This window comes from Acomys russatus, chromosome 23 (assembly GCF_903995435.1).
Source record: "Acomys russatus chromosome 23, mAcoRus1.1, whole genome shotgun sequence".
NCBI lineage: Eukaryota > Metazoa > Chordata > Mammalia > Rodentia > Muridae > Acomys > Acomys russatus.
In genome coordinates, this window is record NC_067159.1 from 1,576,672 (window position 1) to 1,596,260 (window position 19,589).

Consider the following 19,589-nt stretch of genomic DNA (forward strand, 5'->3'; position numbering starts at 1 on the left):
GTTTTTATTTCCTCCACTTTTAATTCTAAAGATTTATCAGAGACATTATTTTTCTCTTGACCTTTTTACTTCATTGGAATGTTTTCAACCAAAATGGAGAACTTCTTCAGTATTTTTTCATAGCTTCAGAATTCTCCTTTATGACAACATTATGTACTGTGTTGAACTGGTCCTCTGGTGATAGACATTGGGCATTTTTGCACACATATAAGTGCACTTTACAGAATACATTTCCAGAAATAGAGTTTGTCAGGCTGTTATGCTGAGCTGTCATCAAAGTGGCCATACGGGCTGTGTCCTCTTTGTACACCTCAACAATTGTCCTATTTAAAAGTTACTGTTTTCCCTCTGAAATTCATCCTTCCCTCTTTCCCTGTTACATTATACTGTTGCTTCTTAATATTCTACAGAAATTGTTTGTCTTTGGTATATGATGCAGATACTTTCTTAATACACTGAGGTCTTAATCTTTCAAATGTCTTTGTAGTGATTTCTTTCATGCAGATTTTTTTTAAATGTCATTGGTGTGAGGGTGTCAGGTCGCTTGGAACTGGAGTTACAGACAGTTCTGAGCTGCCATGTGTCTGGGAATTGAACCGGCGTCCTTTGGAGGAGCAGACAGTGCTCTTAACCACTGAGCCATCTCTCTAGCCCCCATGCAGATTATTTCTAATTACAATGAGTTTATCCATCTTTTTTACGGCTGCCTGCATTTGGGTGATAGTTGGTATTATTTTCCATGCTTCATGATTTATAAAGGTGTTCTTCTGTCTGTTCATTCTGTCCTGGGATCCTGAGGGACCTTTCCCATGTGACTGTGGGCAGCTCGTGTTTTCTTCAATGATTTGAGATGGAACTTTTATCAAATTCTAAGTTCCCGTGTGCTTTGGGTGCTCTAACAGGCTACCTTTGTTGTTGTTGTTTTCTTGTTCACTAATTCATGAGAACTTTGAACTGGGAAGGAATCTTCTTCATTCTCTTCTGGCTACAGTTTGGGTTTTTTTCTATGGAATCTTAGAATCCGTTTGTCATTCACAGATACTGCTGATACCATTTTGAAATCACATAATTATTAATTAGTACAGTAAATGCATATTTGTCACGAAGAGTCGCATAATCAGATAATGTATGTTCTTCCGTGTAGTCAGGTCCCCTCTTTTTACCCCTCAGGGCATGTGGGGCAGCACATCTTGTTACGAAGGCTCTTGGCCATCTGGCCTTTGAAATCGTTAGTGACAATGAGACGTATCTTGTGTTTCCCTTTTGATATCTGGTTTCTCTTAAAGTATACTAACATGCAAGTGGTGAGGATGTAGAAGTGTTTTCCTTTCTAACCTGTTACAATTATTTTGAGAAATAGTCATTGATTTTGTTGTTTCTAAAACAGCTGTTTACAGCTATTTTAGCTCAATGGCTTATATCTTCAGTACATTGTTTACCTAAAATAATTTTCAAATTCTTAGCAAGATATTTCCACTCTGTTGGTTTTTTAAAAATAAAAAAACATTAGTGTACTTATCCTCTTTTGGGGGGGGGCGTGTTTCAAGACAGGGTTACTCGGTGTAGCCTTGGCTGTCCTGGACTCACTTTGTAGACCAGGCTAGCCTCAAACTCACAGCGATCCACCTGCCTCTGCCTCCCAAGTGCTGGGACTAAAGGCGTGAGCCACCACGCCCGGCTACTTAACCTCCTTTAAAGAAAAAACATAAAATAACATTGCTCAAACTCTAATTCCAACATAGTCTATATAGAACTAGGGTGTGACCTTCTTTTTGAACTGTTTTCATGTTTTGATTAGAGTTGATGAGTGATGAAAACCTCAGAGTGTCTGCTAAGCTTCATGTCCCATGCGCTTGAGGTGGGACAGTAGTCATTCCTGCTGCTCTGGATCAGGGGAGAACACACGGCGCTGCGCGGTGCGCCTTCTTGTGTTGTTTTCCAGGAAGGGCTGCTCACGCAGACCGAGTACTTCTTACCTTGCCCAATTTAAGAAGTCCCATTGTGGATTGAGGAATAGAATCTAGGTAAACCTTTAAAAAGCACGAGAGCAGTTATCTCTTGCTAAAGGTGGGTTCAAGAGATTTTTTCATAACTCTGTGTCTCTCTTCTCTCCTGTAGGCCTGCTCTGTGAAGAGAACATTGATGACTGCGCCGGGGGCCCCCACTGCCTTAATGGCGGCCAGTGTGTGGACCAGATTGGAGGCTACAGCTGTCGCTGCTTGCCTGGGTTTGCTGGGGAGCGGTGTGAGGGCGACATTAATGAGTGCCTGTCCAGTCCATGTAGCTCCGAGGGCAGCCTGGACTGCCTTCAGCTCACCAACGACTACATGTGTATCTGCCGCAGCACCTTCACTGGTGAGGCCCTCTCGGCCCTTGCTAGTCTGGGGTGCAGGAGGTTTGAGTGAGCAAACTGTAATCTGTGTGGGAATCCCTGGCCTCCTACAGAGAGCCAGGGCTGCTTAGGTTAAGTACACAAGGCCCAGTTTTCCTGAAGTTTGTACACTATGGGTGCTATAACTCGGTCCATCTTTACCTTTGCTTTTTCTGAGAAACTCTTTTGTTGTGTATAGATTATATCATGCTGTGGCAAGAATACAAAAAATAATATGTTGCGGCAGAGGGCAGAATTAACATTTTTCAATTGAGATAAACCAAACAAGACATAAAATCTGCCATCTTCATCATAGTAAGACTACTGTGCAGGGACATTTAACAATGCTGCGGAGACTGCAGCAGCAGTCAGCACACTCACACTGCAGTGACATGCAAATGACCACAGCGCACCTGGGGCCCTTTTCCTGCCATTCGCCAAGAGCCCAGCTGAACCCCCACATTTCCTCCAGAATTCCAGCCACCTGTGCAGTTTGTCAGGGGGCAGCAGCCCACAGGTGCCCTCTGGCCTAGGACTGGATCTAGAGGAGGTGGCCCCTGGGCAAGTTCAGTCAGACCACACTAAGGCAAAGTTACCAAGAAGAGATGAAAATTCCCTTTAAACCACCAGTCCCCAGTTAGGTGCATGTGCTGGCCTAAGGCAGCTGCTTCTGTGAGTGGCCATAGACAAAATGCTGCTAACACTGTCTCTCAGCTTAACAAATGTGAGCAGGCACTAAAGTTGAGCTGTAACCTTCCTCCGTCTGAGGGGGTTTTTGATTTTAGTAGAATTTGTGTCCCTTTTCTGTCTGTCCCTGTGGAGGCCGGTCTGGTAGATAGCCCTTGTGTGCTTAGTACCTTGGAGCCCCTGCGGTGAGGTCCACTGAGTGTCCTCTCGCCATCCTGTAGGCTTAGAACTGGCCTCCCCGCCTCCTCCTGCGTCTGAGGCTGGTTCTCACCCCTGCAGGGTAGTGTTCAGTGTCTCCAAGTTAAAGGTCCTACCTTTTAAGACTGCTGGTTATTTTCTCTCCTCAGGCCGTCACTGTGAATCCTTCCTGGATGTGTGTCCCAAGAAACCTTGCCTGAATGGAGGGACTTGCTCTGTGGCTACCAACGTGCCCGATGGCTTCATTTGTCGCTGTCCCCCAGTAAGTGGCCTGCTGTTGATGTAAGGGACGCAGCCTCTTCCAGATGCTCTATGGAGCCGAGACTGAGCCCACTTTTTCGCGCCCCCTAGAAGGGAGCTGGGATGTTAGTGCCTGGAAGCTGGTCGGGGTCTTGGGGTCTTCCCTGTGTTCAGTTGTCAGGTGCACTCAGCGACTGGGCTTCCCAGCTGCAGCATGCCTGCCGTGCTGGGAAAGCACTGCTCTGTTCCTATTCCTTAGCAGTGACCATTGTGAGTAAGTGCTTCTCACGCTAGAAGGGAGCTTGGCTTTAGCCTGTCGCTGTGCCAGAGGGCGGAAGTTCCCTTATGGAGAGAGCCCTGGATGGGGTGATACTGAGGGGACGTCTGATAGTGACCTTAAATTGATAGCATGCCACATTTGTCCCATGGCTGATTTGAAGAGGTCGTTTCTAGAACACGGGTGAACGTTAAACGTGGGTTTAGACTTTATCTCCCTAGAAGTGTAGGGAAGACTGGGCGAGCTCTTCCGTCTGTCTGTTTCTTTACCCCTTGTTATAGGGCTTCTCTGGGGCGAGATGCCAGAGCAGCTGTGGACAAGTGAAGTGTCGGAGAGGGGAGCAGTGTGTACACACTGCCTCGGGACCCCGCTGCTTCTGCCCTAACCCCAAGGACTGCGAGTCAGGCTGCACCAGTAACCCCTGCCAGCACGGCGGGACCTGTCATCCTCAGCGTCAGCCGCCTTATTATTCCTGCCGCTGCTCCCCACCGTACTGGGGCAGCCACTGTGAGCTCCACACAGCCCCCACCAGCACCCCTCCTGCTACCTGTCTGAGTCAATACTGCGCCGACAAGGCTCGGGACGGCATCTGTGATGAGGCCTGCAACAGTCATGCCTGTCAGTGGGATGGAGGTGACTGTTCCCTCACTATGGAGGACCCCTGGGCCAACTGCACCTCCTCGCTTCGCTGCTGGGAGTACATCAACAACCAGTGCGATGAGCTGTGCAACACCGCAGAGTGCCTGTTTGACAACTTTGAGTGCCAACGGAATAGCAAAACCTGCAAGTAAGAGCTACAGGCCCTCAGAAGCTGAGGGGGGCTGTCACTAACACACTTGGTCTCCTGTTCTCGCTCCTAACACTCCAGCGCTTCGGCCCAAGCTGCCTCTGCCTTTCAGATGGTGCCAGCCTTGTCCCATCGCACGCTGCCCAGTTCTCCCGTGCTGACAGAGGGCCGGGAGTGCTCACTGCATAACCATGCCCCCTCTCTACCTATCTCCTCTGCCTTCTCACCCGCTGCTCTTGCGACCTCCTGGGGGAAATAACCTTGGAAGTGGCATTGCCGCTCTCAGGCAGCCTCCAGCCTAGCCTGCCACGGGATGGATGGAAAGGTCTGTACCACTCTCTCTTTGCTCATTCCTTCCCTTAAGACTAGTTTTTTTTTTTTTTTTCATCTGATTAGCAAGCATGAATTTAGGCCTCTTAGCTCTCCCTGTCATCAGTGTTGCAGATATGGTCTGTGTGGTAACTTTCCTGTTAATCATTGCACTTAACCCCAAGTAATTCTCAAGAGCTTTGTGGGGCACAGGCATTGTTAGTGGTCTTTCCTGGAAGGTTAAAGAACTTGCCAGACATACATAGCTGTTTGAGATGCTTATTTTTAATCAAGCTGATCGCAAATTCTACCAAGTGGTACAAATAACAACGGGTTGGGGTGGGCAAAAAAAGGAACATAGAGAAACAGCTTTGCCTCAAAGGAACCTGTGGAGTTCTGATTCTTTTGCCTGACATTTCAGTGATAGTTGTGTGTATGCATGACAGTGTGTATGTGTGTATGAGTCTGTGTGAGTCTATGTGTGTGTGTGTCTGTGTATGAGTGTGTGTGTATGTGTGTGAGTGTGTGTGTATGGGTCTATGTGTGTATGCATTTGTGTTTGTTTGTCTTGAGTAAGGGTCCCATGCAGTTCAGGCTGGCCTTAAACTCCTGAATCTTGAACTCCCGGTCTCCTAGCTCTCCCTTCCCGAGTATTAGGGCTACAGGCGTGCACCACCACACCCAGCTTTCTCTTGGCATTTGGAAAAGGGTGGATGAGGTGGATCCTGCACAAACATCTCCCTGCCCCTTACGTTCTGTAATTCTCACTCCCGAAAGAAAAAGAAGCAGACTATTTGGCACACTCCTCTGAGTAGCACTTGGAGTCTGGAGCAAGCTCGGACAGCTTCTGCTTCTGAGTCCTTTGTGCTCCGCAGTCAGTGAAGTCAGGGGAAGCCTAAGCACGCTGGTTTGGTTTCAGATTTGCCTTCTTATAAAAAATTTCAGCCCCATAGTATTGTTGGCTGAGTGGAGCCCACTAAACCCTTGCAGGATGAAGACTACAGCGTTATTCCTCATTCAGGGGGTGCAAGATAACATGAGTGGCATAGCTGTGTAGCCCATGGTATTGGGGTACACACTTCATGGGACGTTTCTCTAGGCGTTGGGGTCCTGATGATGAGTCAGAAAAGATAGGTAGGAAAGTCCACACAGCATGCCTGTCTGTACTGTGTCATGACCCCCCTTTCCTGTTCCTTCTCTCTCCTGACTAGGTATGATAAATACTGCGCAGACCACTTCAAAGACAACCAGTGTGACCGGGGATGCAACAACGAGGAGTGTGGCTGGGATGGGCTGGACTGCGCTGCGGACCAGCCTGAGCAGCTGGCAGAGGGCACCCTGGTCATCGTGGTGCTCCTGCCACCTGAGCAGCTGCTGCAGGATGCACGCAGCTTCCTGAGGGCCCTGGGCACCCTGCTGCACACCAACTTACGCATTAAGCGCGACTCTCAGGGCGCCCTCATGGTTTACCCCTACTATGGGGAGAAGCCGGCCGCCATGAGGAAGCAGAGAAAGGCACGCAGGTCTCTTCCTGAGGAGCAAGAGATGGTAGGGTAAGTCTGAGTTTCTGGACCGAGAAGTAGCAAAGGAGCTGTGCTTCCGGGGAGTTCATGAAGCTGAGCACTTTGACCCATAGCACAAATACTCAGCCCATCAACGTGAGAAGTTTAAATAGAATGCCCCTCCGCTAAGACAGACATCAGTCGTTACATATAAGGAAGGGTAAAGATCCACCTTGGTTGAGGGGCTTGTCATAAACTAGGACAAGAAGGAGCCAGGGCTTAGAAAGGACTTCTCAAATCTGGGGTTCATAGTCTCTCTCCAGAGTCGCCTCAGAACCTTCATTGGTGATATGTCTTTTGGGTTGTGCTTGACGTGAGCAGTACTCCTCGGTTCTTGTGTCAGGAGTGTCCCACTGTTCACTGGTGTTCTCTAATGTTTAGTCCTGCTTGTCAAGATGTGAGTGTATATGCAAAGGCGAACAAGGTCCAGACACAGGACCATGAGTTTACTGAAGACTAAGTACTGCTGAGCAGGTGGGGCTGGGGGAGGCCACCAGGACCTATAAGACGGGAGCTCTGCAAACCCACCTCCCCACCTATCTGTTACACGTCACCCCATCAAAAGGCTTATGTCAGCCAGACTATGGGATGTGAGCGTTCAGCATCTGAAGCACCCACCTTCTTTCTCCCAGAGGTGGAGGAAAGCGTGGGCCGGGCCATGTGAGCCTTTCTCAGTGAGCCTGCCAGGCCTAAGTCTTCCTTTCCCTGCCCCTCCCCCAAGCTCTAAGGTGTTTCTGGAAATTGACAACCGACAGTGTGTTCAAGACTCAGACCAGTGCTTCAAGAACACAGATGCAGCGGCCGCTCTCCTTGCTTCTCATGCCATTCAAGGGACACTGTCCTACCCTCTGGTGTCTGTCGTCAGTGAGTAACATGAGCATTGAAGGGGAAAGGCTGGGAAGGGACCTCCGTGGGGTCCACCTGGCTGATAGCAAGACGACAGCGTTTCCACAACACTGTCTCTATCTCTGAACTTTCAGGTGAATCTGAGCCTCCAAGAGGCGCTCAGCTTCTCTATCTACTTGCTGTCATTGTTGTCATTGTCCTATTCTTCATCCTGCTGGGGGTGATCATGGCAAAGCGCAAGCGCAAGCATGGCTTCCTCTGGCTGCCTGAAGGATTTACCCTTCGCCGAGACTCCAGCAATCACAAGCGCCGTGAACCTGTGGGACAGGACGCCGTCGGGCTGAAGTGAGAGGGTTTGACAATAAGCCACTCTTTCTGGGATAAGCAGAAACCAACAGAAGGGCTTTTACCACTGAATCACAATTTCAGATTCTAAGCTCTCTGCCGTTATTCACCCTGGCCACAACTCCCAATGGCTGTACAGACCTCTGAGCATGGCTGCCTCTTTTCTGGGCACACATGTTGTAGCGTGGTACTCAGCATCTGAATTGGAGAATGCTCTTATTGTAATCTCGCAGTTGGTGAGGAGAGAAAGGATGAATGCTCAGAAATACCACGTCGAATATTGCCCTCGGGGCTGGTGGGGTGGCTCAGTAGGTGGACGTGCCCCCACCAAGCCTGGTGACCTGAATTTTATTCTAGTACCACATGGCAGAGGATAGAACTGACTTCCTCATGTTGTACTCTGAGTTTGTAAAGTAATGAAAGGGGCTGAAGAGATAACTCAGTAGTCAAGAGCGGGGCTCTGCTCCCAGCACCCACGTTGGGTGCCCTACCATCCCTGGAACTCCAACTGCAGGGCTTCTCACACCTCTGGCTTCTCACATGCTCAGATACACACACAGACAGATGCACATAATGTTTAGAAATTTGTAGGGAATCTGTAAAAAGTACTGCATATCCTATCCAATTGAGCCAAGTCAGAGGATAGCATGGGAGTAAGACGGTGAAATATTGAGAGCTACTGTGTTTGTTCAGCCATAACCTCTACTCTCATTTCTCCCCTGAATAATCATCAGAAATCTCTCAGTGCAAGTGTCAGAGGCTAACTTGATTGGTTCTGGGACCAGTGACCATTGGGTTGATGATGAAGGACCCCAGCCAAAGAAGGCCAAGGTAAGCTGTCCTAAGCAAAGCCACATTGCTGGCCATCACATTCTAAGTTTATCTCTTTCTCACAGTGCCTTTCGTAGATCCTCATGAACAGCAGGGACCTTTAGAGAATTGACTATCTTGGTTGCCCGTGTATGCTCTTCAAGAAACCTTTCAAAATAGTAAAGCAAGCCTGCCTTCTGGCTCAGGTGTCATGCCCACACCTGTAAATCAGGAGTGGTGGTGAGCACACTCAGGGTTCCACTTGTGGCTACATCTGTGGCACTTCTCTAAGAGGAGGTGGACTCACACAGTCAAGAAAGCCAAGACCATTAACTTTCAGGTGTGGTCCCAGCATTCTGGAGGCTAAGGCAGGGGAATCTCCAGTTTGAGGGCAGTGTGAGCTACCTCTAAAACCAAACAAATGAATGAAAACATGTTGTTCTAGTCGCCCTGAAAACATGTGTAGGTAACATTGTACAGACTGAGCAGACTACATTTAGGTATGATATGCATTTAACAACCATTAATGAAAAATGAGGCCTGGATTTGAGAGAGAGCAGGGGTGGCGGCTATATGGGAGGAGTTGGAGAGGGGAAAGAGAAGGGAGAAATGGTATAATTATATTACAATCTCAAAAAAATGAAAGAAATAAAACCAACAAGAAGTACTGCTCTAGTCAGTCAGAACTGAATTCAGGTCTGAAAGCCTGCTACTTTATGGCTGGTACTTAAAACCTCTTTGCATTTACTATTCCTTGCCTATAAAATAGAAGTAATGATGATAATAATAATAATAGTAATAATAGCTCTTTCCTCTCTGAGGAATCAATCCAGCAGTTGCTAGGATGTGTCTTGCCTATTTTCTGTTAAACGGACAGAGAATTCAGTGAAGGGCAGATGCTTTTGCGTTCACATGGCTGTTTCTCCTCGTCCTCCCTTCTGAGCTTAGCACTGTGTTGAGTCCTGACAGGCAACCTTGAGCAACGTTTATTCCCCCTTCTCAAGAACCTTCCAGATGAAAGAAAAACAAGACTTCGCATGCGTTTTCTCATGTACAGCATCTGTATTTAACTAGTAAAATAGATAGGGCACAAACAATATACACAAAGAGGGTCTTTGGAGAGGAAAGGAGTGTGGGTGAGTGTGTCAGCAAGGTACAATAGTATTTTTTTAAACCCAATATTTTGCCCACTAAATTTAAATTATTTTAAAGAAAGAAAGATAAATTACAGTCTGCTGGTATATCAGTGCCATGTAACAAGTACCACATGGTCAGCTAAGTAAAGAAAAATAGAGCTTTATAAGGCCAACAAGAATTAAAATCTTAATTCCATTTGAAGAGCAAGTAGGAGTCAGTCAAACAATGACGGAGGAGACGGCAGTAGGCAGAGAGAAGCAGCAGAGACCCAGAAAAGGGAATATAATGCCCTGAAGATCTAAGAGTAGCATATTAGGGCTACAGTCTGGGATGGACTGTGGGAGAACTGCCCCGATGCCTAGGGGTGAATGGGAGCCACAGCTGAGCGGTGGGAAGCCATGGTGGTTAGTGACATAGAGTTGGGACAGGAAGAAAAGGAGCAGAGTGGGGCTTGGAAGAGATGGCTGGTGACTCTGCCGCTCCTCGGCCCCATCAGCAGCGTCTGAAGGGCTCGAGTTAATGAGGGAAACTGCTTCCCTACCAGGCTGAGGATGAGGCTTTGCTGTCAGAAGATGACCCCATCGACCGACGCCCCTGGACACAGCAGCACCTGGAAGCCGCAGACATCCGCAGGACTCCATCCCTGGCGCTCACCCCTCCTCAGGCAGAGCAGGAGGTAGACGTGCTGGACGTGAATGTCCGAGGCCCAGGTCAGTACCGGGCCTTCCCCGTGTTAGTCCTGCGTGCTCGGTCGGTCAGCGTTTCTTCACCTGGCCAGGTGCCCCTGCCAGTTCCACAGACACTACACGAGCTTGGGGAATACTGTAGTCATGCAGAGCCTGGGCACTGTGAGAGGGACAGTGGGTAGAAGCGTTTGCCACAGAAGCCTGGCCACCTGAGCTTGAGCTTCAAAGTCCATGTAAAAGTGGGATGGATTGTCCTCTGGCTCCACGTGCATGTTATTTATGGCACATGTGCATGCACATAAGCACACGCTCACTGCGTGCACACACACTATACCACACAGTAATTTGTGTGCAAGACATATATGCACAGATCATACACATACAATAAAATAAATAAGTAGATATTTTAAAATTATGGCCTAGAGAGAAGGCTCTGCGCCTGTTGCTCTTACAGAGGACCTGGGTTCAGTTCCCAGCACCCACACCATGACTTACAACTGTCTGCAGCGTCAGTTCCAGAGGATCCAGCACCATTTCCTGGCCTGCATGGACACCATGTGCACATGGTGCAGAAATAAACATGTACATTAAATAAATAAATACTTAATTTTTTTTTAACTGAAAATGCAGATTTCAAAGAAAGGGAAGGTTTTTGCATTGCTTATAGTATATGTCTTAGCCACTGTTCTATTTCTGTGAAAAGATACTGTGACAGACAGACAGACAGACAGACAGTAAGAGACAGAGAGACTGGGCCTGGCATGGGATTTTGGAACCGTTAGCCCACCCCCAGGGACACACTCCCTTCAACAAGAGCACACCTCCTAACCTCAAATAGTGCTACTCCCTGTTAACCAAGCATTCAACTGTATGAGTCTGTGGAGGCCATTCTGACTCGAACCACCACAGTATCCCACAGCAGGCCACGGAGCCCTGCTGCAGTTCCTGTTTTGTGTGTAGAGGCTTACTTATACTATTTAAAAATGAGACACCATCATTTTAAACTCAAGCAGAAAAGCTGATTGGCTTAAGGAAGAGCCCCCAGACCAGAAGGCAGCCGCTTTCCCCTACTATTCACATGTCTGGCATTGTCATGTAAAACCTGCCATAGTTTACTACTAGCACAGAGTTCATGCCATAGCATGATGGGGTTCCGCAGAACTGTCCCAGAAATGGGTTAATTTGAATGTCTTTGGAATGTTCCCTTCCTGCAGATGGGTGTACTCCACTGATGCTGGCCTCTCTCCGAGGAGGCAGCTCAGATCTGAGTGATGAAGATGAGGATGCAGAAGACTCTTCTGCCAACATCATCACAGACTTGGTCTACCAAGGTGCCAGCCTTCAGGCGCAGACAGACCGGACCGGTGAGATGGCCCTGCACCTTGCAGCCCGCTATTCAAGAGCTGATGCTGCCAAACGCCTCCTGGATGCAGGAGCAGATGCCAATGCCCAGGACAACATGGGCCGCTGCCCTCTCCACGCCGCGGTTGCAGCAGATGCTCAAGGTGTCTTCCAGGTAAAGAGCCCAAGAGTTGATTTGAATATGAAGAATGAGGTAGCTCAGTGGGTAGAGACATAAAACACCATGTCCAAGGCAGCTCACAGAGTGTCTAGGGGAGCTCAAGCTTTCAGAGGTTAGAGTCCACGATGGTGGAGAGGGCATGGTGGCAGCAACAGCAGAGAAGCCCGCATCATGAGCTACAAGCAGGAGGTGGGGAGCCACTGGGAATGGCACAAGTCTTTTTCCAGAGCTCAGTGCGCATCCATGACGTACTTTCTCCAGCAAGGCCTGGTCTTTTCCAAATGGCCACCAGCTGGGGTCTAAATCATCAGATTCCTGAGATTTACTCTGGACATGTCATTCAAACCACCATAAGGTGTTTGCCACCAATCCTGAGAACCTGAGTTCGGTCACCAGGACCCACATAATAAAACGGGGGGAACTGATTCCTGCAGGGTGTTCTTTGACCTCCACATGTGTGCCATTGCACACACATGCCTGCACACACACTAAGTAACTCATCTAGACCTGTGAAATTTTAGCTTTACTAAAACACTATCTCATTGAATTAATTCAAAAGTCTTTGAAAGCTAGTTATGCTTGTCAGAAAAGGGAGGAAAGACAGCTGACCTACTTTGAATAGCCAGAAAATGACTCAGTCAGCAATAGGGTTCTGAATCTTAATCAGCAATATTTTGATGTGTAAAGATGCCTCACAAATGCACAGGTCAAGCGGTAACTGGTCCAAATCCTTTGCTTAGTTTTTGTTAACTCTCCAGCTCTGCCTGTCTGTGGGCCTACAGGTGATCACTGACAAGTCAGTGATATAATTTTTACTCCTGTTTTAACCTGGTGAGGAACTTGGAAATGTTCAAGATGACCCCCAGCTGTCCTCACGATTGAATTGTGATACACCACACACTCAGAAAGCAGAACACCATCCTGATGGGCCAGTGTGCCTGGTTATTCAGCAAATGTGTAGTGACTAGCCATCATGGCTTCTAGAGCCTGGGCACAACACAGGCTTTCTTGCCCCTTAGGACGTCCAGAGAAGCCTCAGCCCTTGCTTCATCCTTTTTCTTCATCTAAGGGACACTTTTCTCTGCCTCTCTTCTAGATTCTGATCCGCAACCGAGTAACTGATCTAGATGCCAGAATGAACGACGGCACGACACCCCTGATTCTGGCAGCCCGCCTGGCTGTGGAGGGGATGGTGGCTGAGCTGATCAACTGCCAAGCAGACGTGAACGCCGTGGATGACCACGGTAGGGACAGCAACAGGCTTGGGGTGCTTGTCTGCAAAGTGTGTCTGTAAGCAAAAGAATTGTTCCACATCCCTGAGAGAACTTCCGCGGGTCTGAAATTGGAGCATCCCTTGTTCTCTTCCTAGTCACCCGTGCATGCTTCCTTCAGTGGGCTGGGCTGAGAGCTGAGGCCATAGGAGGCCCTAGATTAAGATTCTAAGGGCTTTGTGTCGTTGTTTTGGTGGGGTTTGGTTTTTGTTTTGGGTTCTTTTTGTTTGGTTGGTTTTTGTGTGTGTGTGTTTCTTTGTTTATTTGGTTGGTTTTTGTTTTTATGAGGGTCCTTGGACCTCAAAGAATTTTCTTGAAAGGTTTAGCTGAGTGGGTTCCTAGCCATAACAATTCTTAATATGGGAGTGGGTTCACTAGGAGGGTTATGAAAAAGCCTAGCTATGCTTTTGGCATATAATAAAATGTTCACTGTCTTCAGTGTGTGAGGATTGCGCACGTGGGGGCCGTGAATAGCACACACCAGGGATCCTTTACTTAGGGGTGCCCAGCCTGTTCTAAAATACTCTGAGGACACACGGAAAGGGAAATACAAGTATGCTTTCCTGTGGGCTCCCACTGATTTCCTGCTGCTCTCAGGGGAGGTCAAGATTTCCTTCAAACACCACAGTGCTTTCCTTTGTGCCGCCTACTGTGTGTCTTAGCCAGTGTTTCTCTTGCAGGGAAATCTGCCCTCCACTGGGCGGCTGCCGTCAACAATGTGGAGGCGACCCTTCTGCTGCTGAAGAACGGAGCCAATCGCGACATGCAGGACAATAAGGTACAGCCATGAGCGTGCAGCCCGGCCACCTGCCTGTTAGGTGCTGGGTCACCATGCTGTCCTGAAAGTAACTTGGTGTGACCCTCCCTCCTTTCTCCTTCAGCAGTCTGTCCTCTCTGCGATGCTCGTTCATGTTCGCCACCATTTCTCCCTTTCTTTCCTTCTCCTCTGTGCAGTCCTCTGCTTTCTGACCTTGGATACCATGGTCCTTCCCTCCCTCATCTTTCAATCACTCCTTTTCTTTGAGTTCTCTCTCTCATGTCCACCCCTATTTCTCTCCTGAGTTCTGAATTCTTTGCATACTTTGGTTTCTCCTCTGTTCTTTCTTATCTGTAACCCGGTTTCCTCTCAGCCATCTCTTAAGTGATGCTCTGGCTCAGAGGCCTGCTTTGTATTACTGATTCCTGTGTGAGAAGCCAGTGCTCCTGGGATCAGAGTGGGTTCTTTGGGAGAGATGAGGTCTCTATAGAAATCAAAGCTATGCACTCAATACATAGGGAGGTGTACTGCATGTCCACGGTATTTCATAGGGAAGCACTTAAAAAATACTGAAGAAATTATAAAAGGATAAAGGCTAAAAGCATGTCTGTGTTCTCTGGGTATTAAAATGTGTCCTACGGTCTTTCTTCAGGAAGAGACACCTTTGTTTCTTGCTGCCCGGGAGGGAAGTTATGAAGCAGCCAAGATCCTGTTAGACCATTTTGCCAATCGGGACATCACTGACCACATGGACCGCCTCCCCCGGGATGTGGCTCGGGATCGCATGCACCATGACATCGTGCGCCTTCTGGACGAGTACAACGTGACCCCAAGCCCTCCAGGGACCGTCCTGACTTCTGCTCTCTCACCTGTTCTCTGTGGGCCCAACAGGTCTTTCCTCAGTCTGAAGCACACCCCAATGGGTAAGAAGGCTAGACGGCCCAACACCAAGAGCGCCATGCCCACAAGCCTGCCTAACCTTGCCAGGGAGGCCAAAGAAGTCAAGGGGAATAGGAGGAAGAAATCCCTGAGCGAGAAGGTCCAGCTGTCCGAGAGCTCAGTGACTTTATCCCCTGTTGACTCTCTCGAGTCTCCCCACACATATGTTTCTGATGCTACACCCTCCCCCATGATCACATCCCCTGGAATCTTGCAGGCCTCACCCACCCCTCTGCTGGCCGCTGCTGCCCCGGCTGCCCCGGTGCATGCGCAGCATGCGCTGTCTTTCTCTAACCTTCATGAGATGCAGCCCTTGGCTCCCGGAGCCAGCACTGTTCTTCCCTCAGTCAGCCAGTTGTTATCCCACCACCACATTGTGCCCCCAGGTAGCGGCAGTGCAGGAAGCTTGGGCAGGTTACATCCAGTTACTGTCCCAGCCGACTGGATGAGCCGTGTGGAGATGAACGAGACCCAGTACAATGAAATGTTTGGCATGGTCCTGCCTCCTGCTGAGGGAGCACACCCTGGCATAGCTCCCCAGAGCAGACCTCCAGAGGGGAAGCATGTCTCCACCCAGCGGGAAACCCTGCCCCCCATTGTGACTTTCCAGCTTATCCCACAAGGCAGTGTTGCCCAGGCAGCTGGAGCACCTCAGACACAGTCCAGCTGCCCTCCAGCTGTTGCAGGCCCTTTGCCTTCTATGTACCAGATCCCAGAGATGGCCCGTTTGCCCAGTGTGGCTTTCCCACCTACCATGATGCCCCAGGCGGAGGGGCAGGTAGCTCAGACCATTGTCCCAACCTATCATCCTTTCCCAGCCTCCGTGGGCAAGTACCCCACACCCCCTTCCCAGCACAGTTACGCCTCCTCAAATGCTGCAGAGCGAACCCCCAGTCATGGTGGCCACCTCCAGGGTGAGCATCCATACCTGACACCGTCCCCAGAATCTCCTGACCAGTGGTCCAGCTCTTCGCCGCACTCTGCTTCTGACTGGTCAGATGTGACCACCAGCCCGACGCCTGGAGGTGGTGGAGGAGGCCAGCGGGGACCTGGGACACACATGTCTGAGCCACCGCACAGCAACATGCAGGTTTACGCATGAAGAGTCTGCCTCAAGCGTAGAGATGGAAGTGCCTATCATGCGTGCTGCTGAGGGACCAATGAAGGTTATCCGAAGAGAAATGAAGAAACCTCTGTAACCAGCTTTTTTGGAGGCAGGAGAGAAGACGCTCAACTTTCAGACATGCATGAGAAGCGCTATCTTCATCTTCACTGAGGATCTGCGCAGTTTTAGGGGAGGACATAGCTCCTACTGGCTTTGCCCATTTGCAAGTCACGGAGATGCCAGATGAATCCAAGCCTCGAGACTCTCTCTTCTGTTTGAAGGCCACAATGGATGCCTGCTGTCGCCTAGATATTCCTGCAGCTTGAACAGCATCTTCAGCTTCTGTGTCCATGACGAGAGTCTGCTCTCAAGTCGGACAGGGCATTGTGCTCTGGGATTCTGCCCAGGTTGACCTGTCCTGTCTTCTCAGCCTTGGAAGTGGCCTTAACTTCACTCGGTGCTTTCCTCTCTGCACCTATCCGTGGTTGATCCCCACCAGTGTGTAATAGGCAAGACTTTTGTGCTTTTAACCATTCCTGCCCTGGAAAACAACTTCAGCCTCCTGTTCCCACAGTCCCAGCACCCCAGGGAGTCTCCCGGGGTTTACTCTGGTCATGGGTCTCAGCCTTGGCCTTTGAAGTAGGCTTCTATCAAAAAAGCTCACACTGCAGTCTTCATGTCTCATTCCTACTAAAAGGAAGGAGAAAACAATTTGGGGAGTAGGAGACCCTTTCTGAACCTGCACCTTAATTTCTCTCCCCTGTGTGTGGGGCCCCATATCTCCTCACCAGGCAGAAGGATCTGATTGGTTCTCCTGTTGTTGGCCTAGTCAGTGTAAAGTTGTACTCTAGGAGGCCTGGGTTCTATGACAGCCCTCCTGTTTTGTTGTAAAGCAGGAAAAGTGGGTGAATGTTGGAATGACCAAGAAATAAGCTAACTCGCTCAAGAAGCGATTGCCCGCCCCCAGGCCCTCCATTGACTGCCACTGTGAAGCACATTTATCCCCAGATCTTGGGACTCATTGCTCCAGCACATGAAGGTACTCTCGGCTGCTACACTGCACCTCACAGATGCCCGCAGATACACAGAGGCACATGCCTCTCCATGTGCCCTTGCCACTTCGCACCAAACTTGCCTGGGGCTCAGGGGACCCAGTGACTGCCAGCTTCCTCATGAATAGTGTCCTTCGAGGTCAGAAGCCGATCTATCAGTTTCCCGCCACGCTGGGTTCTCAGTGAAGACATGGAATTTGTGCTGGGTTCCAGGATTGGCAAATGGACTGTCTCCTGAGCACACATGAGGCAGCAGCCTTCGCTAGTCTCTGCTGCATGTCCTTCCTTCCCTAGAGTCACTGTCAGGTGATGATGGCTCAGTCTTGCTCCCCATTGTCCTTGTGCTCAGATTAAGAGTGTACCTCATGCAAACCCACCTGCGGTACCGTGGTCCCAGTGACCGCCCAGACTCTGCAGAGCAGAAGCATTCTTGTCTGCTGTAAAACTAGGGTAGTGGTTCCCTCCATCCTCCCCTCAGTCACGCCATCACTGCTTCCTTTTGCCATGATGCCCGTGACACAAGGCAAATGCGTTCTGCTAGAGCGTTTGTATGTATTAGTAGGTGGGTCGCTTAGGTTTTTGTTTGTTTGTTTTAGGGTTTTTTGTTATTTTATTAATGGCCTTTATTCCTGTGATAGTTGAAATAAGTGATCCCCCCCATTCATCAGTTTGTGACCCCTGTAGTAACTCTGTGTATCTGTTAGCAGTCTATAAACAATGAAGATTTTTAGTCCCATCCCAGTTCGCTGAATCAACAAAAGCAATTTGTTCCGTCCTGGTCTCTGGCAGATTAAGTTTGATCACTTGGTTTTATTCTCATGTGGTAACGTCATCCTACCAGCTCCTTTCATGGAATATAGGCATCCGCTAGACCCAGATTAAGAGACTGTGGGAACAGGGAGAGGCTCGCTGCCCTCCAGCTGTAGTGCCACTGCCTGCGAACAACAGCCTCAAACCCAGCCACTGGGTCTGTGGCTCACTGGTCCTTCCCCGGACACAATGGAGAACAAACTTTCTGTTACTTCTTCAAGGATCCCTCACAGTGGGTCCTTTGCGTTTGGGGGAGGGATGGGAAAGCTACCGTTATAGACAGCAGGCTACAGAGATGAAGAGGACAACACTGCCAGTTACTTGTTGGATCTGTCCCTTAGATGTTAGCACTCTTGACCTGTGTAGGAGAGGGAGGGGGTGGGTAATCCATTTCTCCTGGGATCTGAAGCAGAGGCTGAGGTTTTATAGGCACATCCTTTATTCCAAGCACAGATCCCTATTTCGGATTTATTTTTATTCCTATGAATTCTTTCTTTGACTTCCACCTGCCTTTGAGGATTTTCTTTTTTTTATTTTATTTTTTCTTTTTTTTTCCTGGCTTATATGATGGTGGGGGGATTGAAGGAAAGAGAGATTGAGTTAAGAATTGTAGTGGGAGCCCTCAGCACAAGTTTATGATATTATTTTGTTAAACTTGCCCGCTCGTAAGTAAGTCTTGCATAGAAAAGAACCAAAGGTGTAATGTTTCTGTTAGCGTGTGGTTTCCGGTCCCGGGCTTTAACCAGCGCAATAAATGTAAGAGGACTGTTTGGAAGTGCACATGTCTATGTCCTGAGGCCCCCACCCTTAACTGTTTTGGTACTATGGCAACTTCCTTGTGTACATTTCCTTGAAAAGTGACATTATATCTGTTTGTATGAGAAACTCAGTTACCAGAATATGACTGCATGTTCCTAACCATGGGAAGGAGCATGCACACTGTTTTTACTTTTAAAAGTTGCATTCTAAAAGTAGTTTAAGATGAAATTTATATGAAAACATTTTTATCACAAAATAAAAAAGGTTCCATGTCAAGGCTCAGTGATGTCATACTTTGCCCCTTTGCAATGCTGGTGCCCTTGTTCTCCAGTGATCGCCTTCTGATGTCAGAGCTGGAGAGAGAAGCTTAAGCTGCTTCATCCGGAATCTTACAGAGCCGAGTACTGGGCTTTACATTCCTATCTAGTCTGATCATAAACAAATGCTTTTAAGGGGAAAGTTTTTGTCTATTCAGAAACGTCATCATATGGAGCCATTCCTCCACATCATCACCATAGATAACGGTCAGCAGAGAGCTGCTTGGGACCACGTGCCTCCCAGTGAAGTGCAGAATGTGTGTTGAAAGCAAGAATTAAGAATTGGAATAGAAAAAACTTTCTAATGCATTTACCTGAACATCATTGGTTTCTATGGACTTTTCTGTAGGACATAATATATAGAATTACAAAATAATATTGAAATTTTTAATAAGTAGGTTTATTGATAGAGGCAATCAGCGAGACATATGCACATGAGTACTTGCTAGTGGTGCAGCTGGATGTCAGCAGTCTCACAACAGCCGTACTATTTAGCCTGTTTTATATTATATTGTTTTGCAGACACTTTTAAATCATGTGTGCATCATTATAAATAAGTTTTTTTTTTCTAAAATGACTATTTAAAATCTTGGGAGATGCTTTGATTAGGTAGGTGTCAGGTCTTCACAGTTCATTGGCATCACCAGTTGCTCCCCAAGTATTATAATTGTACATAAAATGCATTGGCCTCCATGTGGATTCTATACTGGTGAAATAGAGAAAATTAGTAAGAGCCTAAGAGTCATGCCTCACAGGTTGTTTTCTCGGAGCTGGAGTTGCTTTTTGCAGCCTTCTGTGGCAC

At 48.4% G+C, this 19,589-nt stretch overlaps 1 protein-coding gene across 1 annotated transcript in view; it reads left to right on the top strand.

The window, feature by feature from the left end:
- Positions 1 to 16,179, top strand: part of Notch2 (notch receptor 2) — a 137,315-nt gene extending 121,136 nt beyond the window's left edge. Inside the window, exons 23-34 of the mRNA XM_051165834.1 lie at positions 2,119 to 2,355; positions 3,406 to 3,518; positions 4,055 to 4,560; positions 6,081 to 6,422; positions 7,153 to 7,295; positions 7,412 to 7,622; positions 8,357 to 8,453; positions 10,114 to 10,279; positions 11,470 to 11,771; positions 12,874 to 13,021; positions 13,729 to 13,826; positions 14,458 to 16,179. Coding sequence (XP_051021791.1) covers positions 2,119 to 2,355; positions 3,406 to 3,518; positions 4,055 to 4,560; positions 6,081 to 6,422; positions 7,153 to 7,295; positions 7,412 to 7,622; positions 8,357 to 8,453; positions 10,114 to 10,279; positions 11,470 to 11,771; positions 12,874 to 13,021; positions 13,729 to 13,826; positions 14,458 to 15,846 — 3,752 coding nt within the window. The 3' untranslated portion in view covers positions 15,847 to 16,179. The remainder of the gene's footprint in view (positions 1 to 2,118; positions 2,356 to 3,405; positions 3,519 to 4,054; positions 4,561 to 6,080; positions 6,423 to 7,152; positions 7,296 to 7,411; positions 7,623 to 8,356; positions 8,454 to 10,113; positions 10,280 to 11,469; positions 11,772 to 12,873; positions 13,022 to 13,728; positions 13,827 to 14,457) is intronic.
- The last annotated feature ends 3,410 nt before the right edge of the window (positions 16,180 to 19,589 follow it).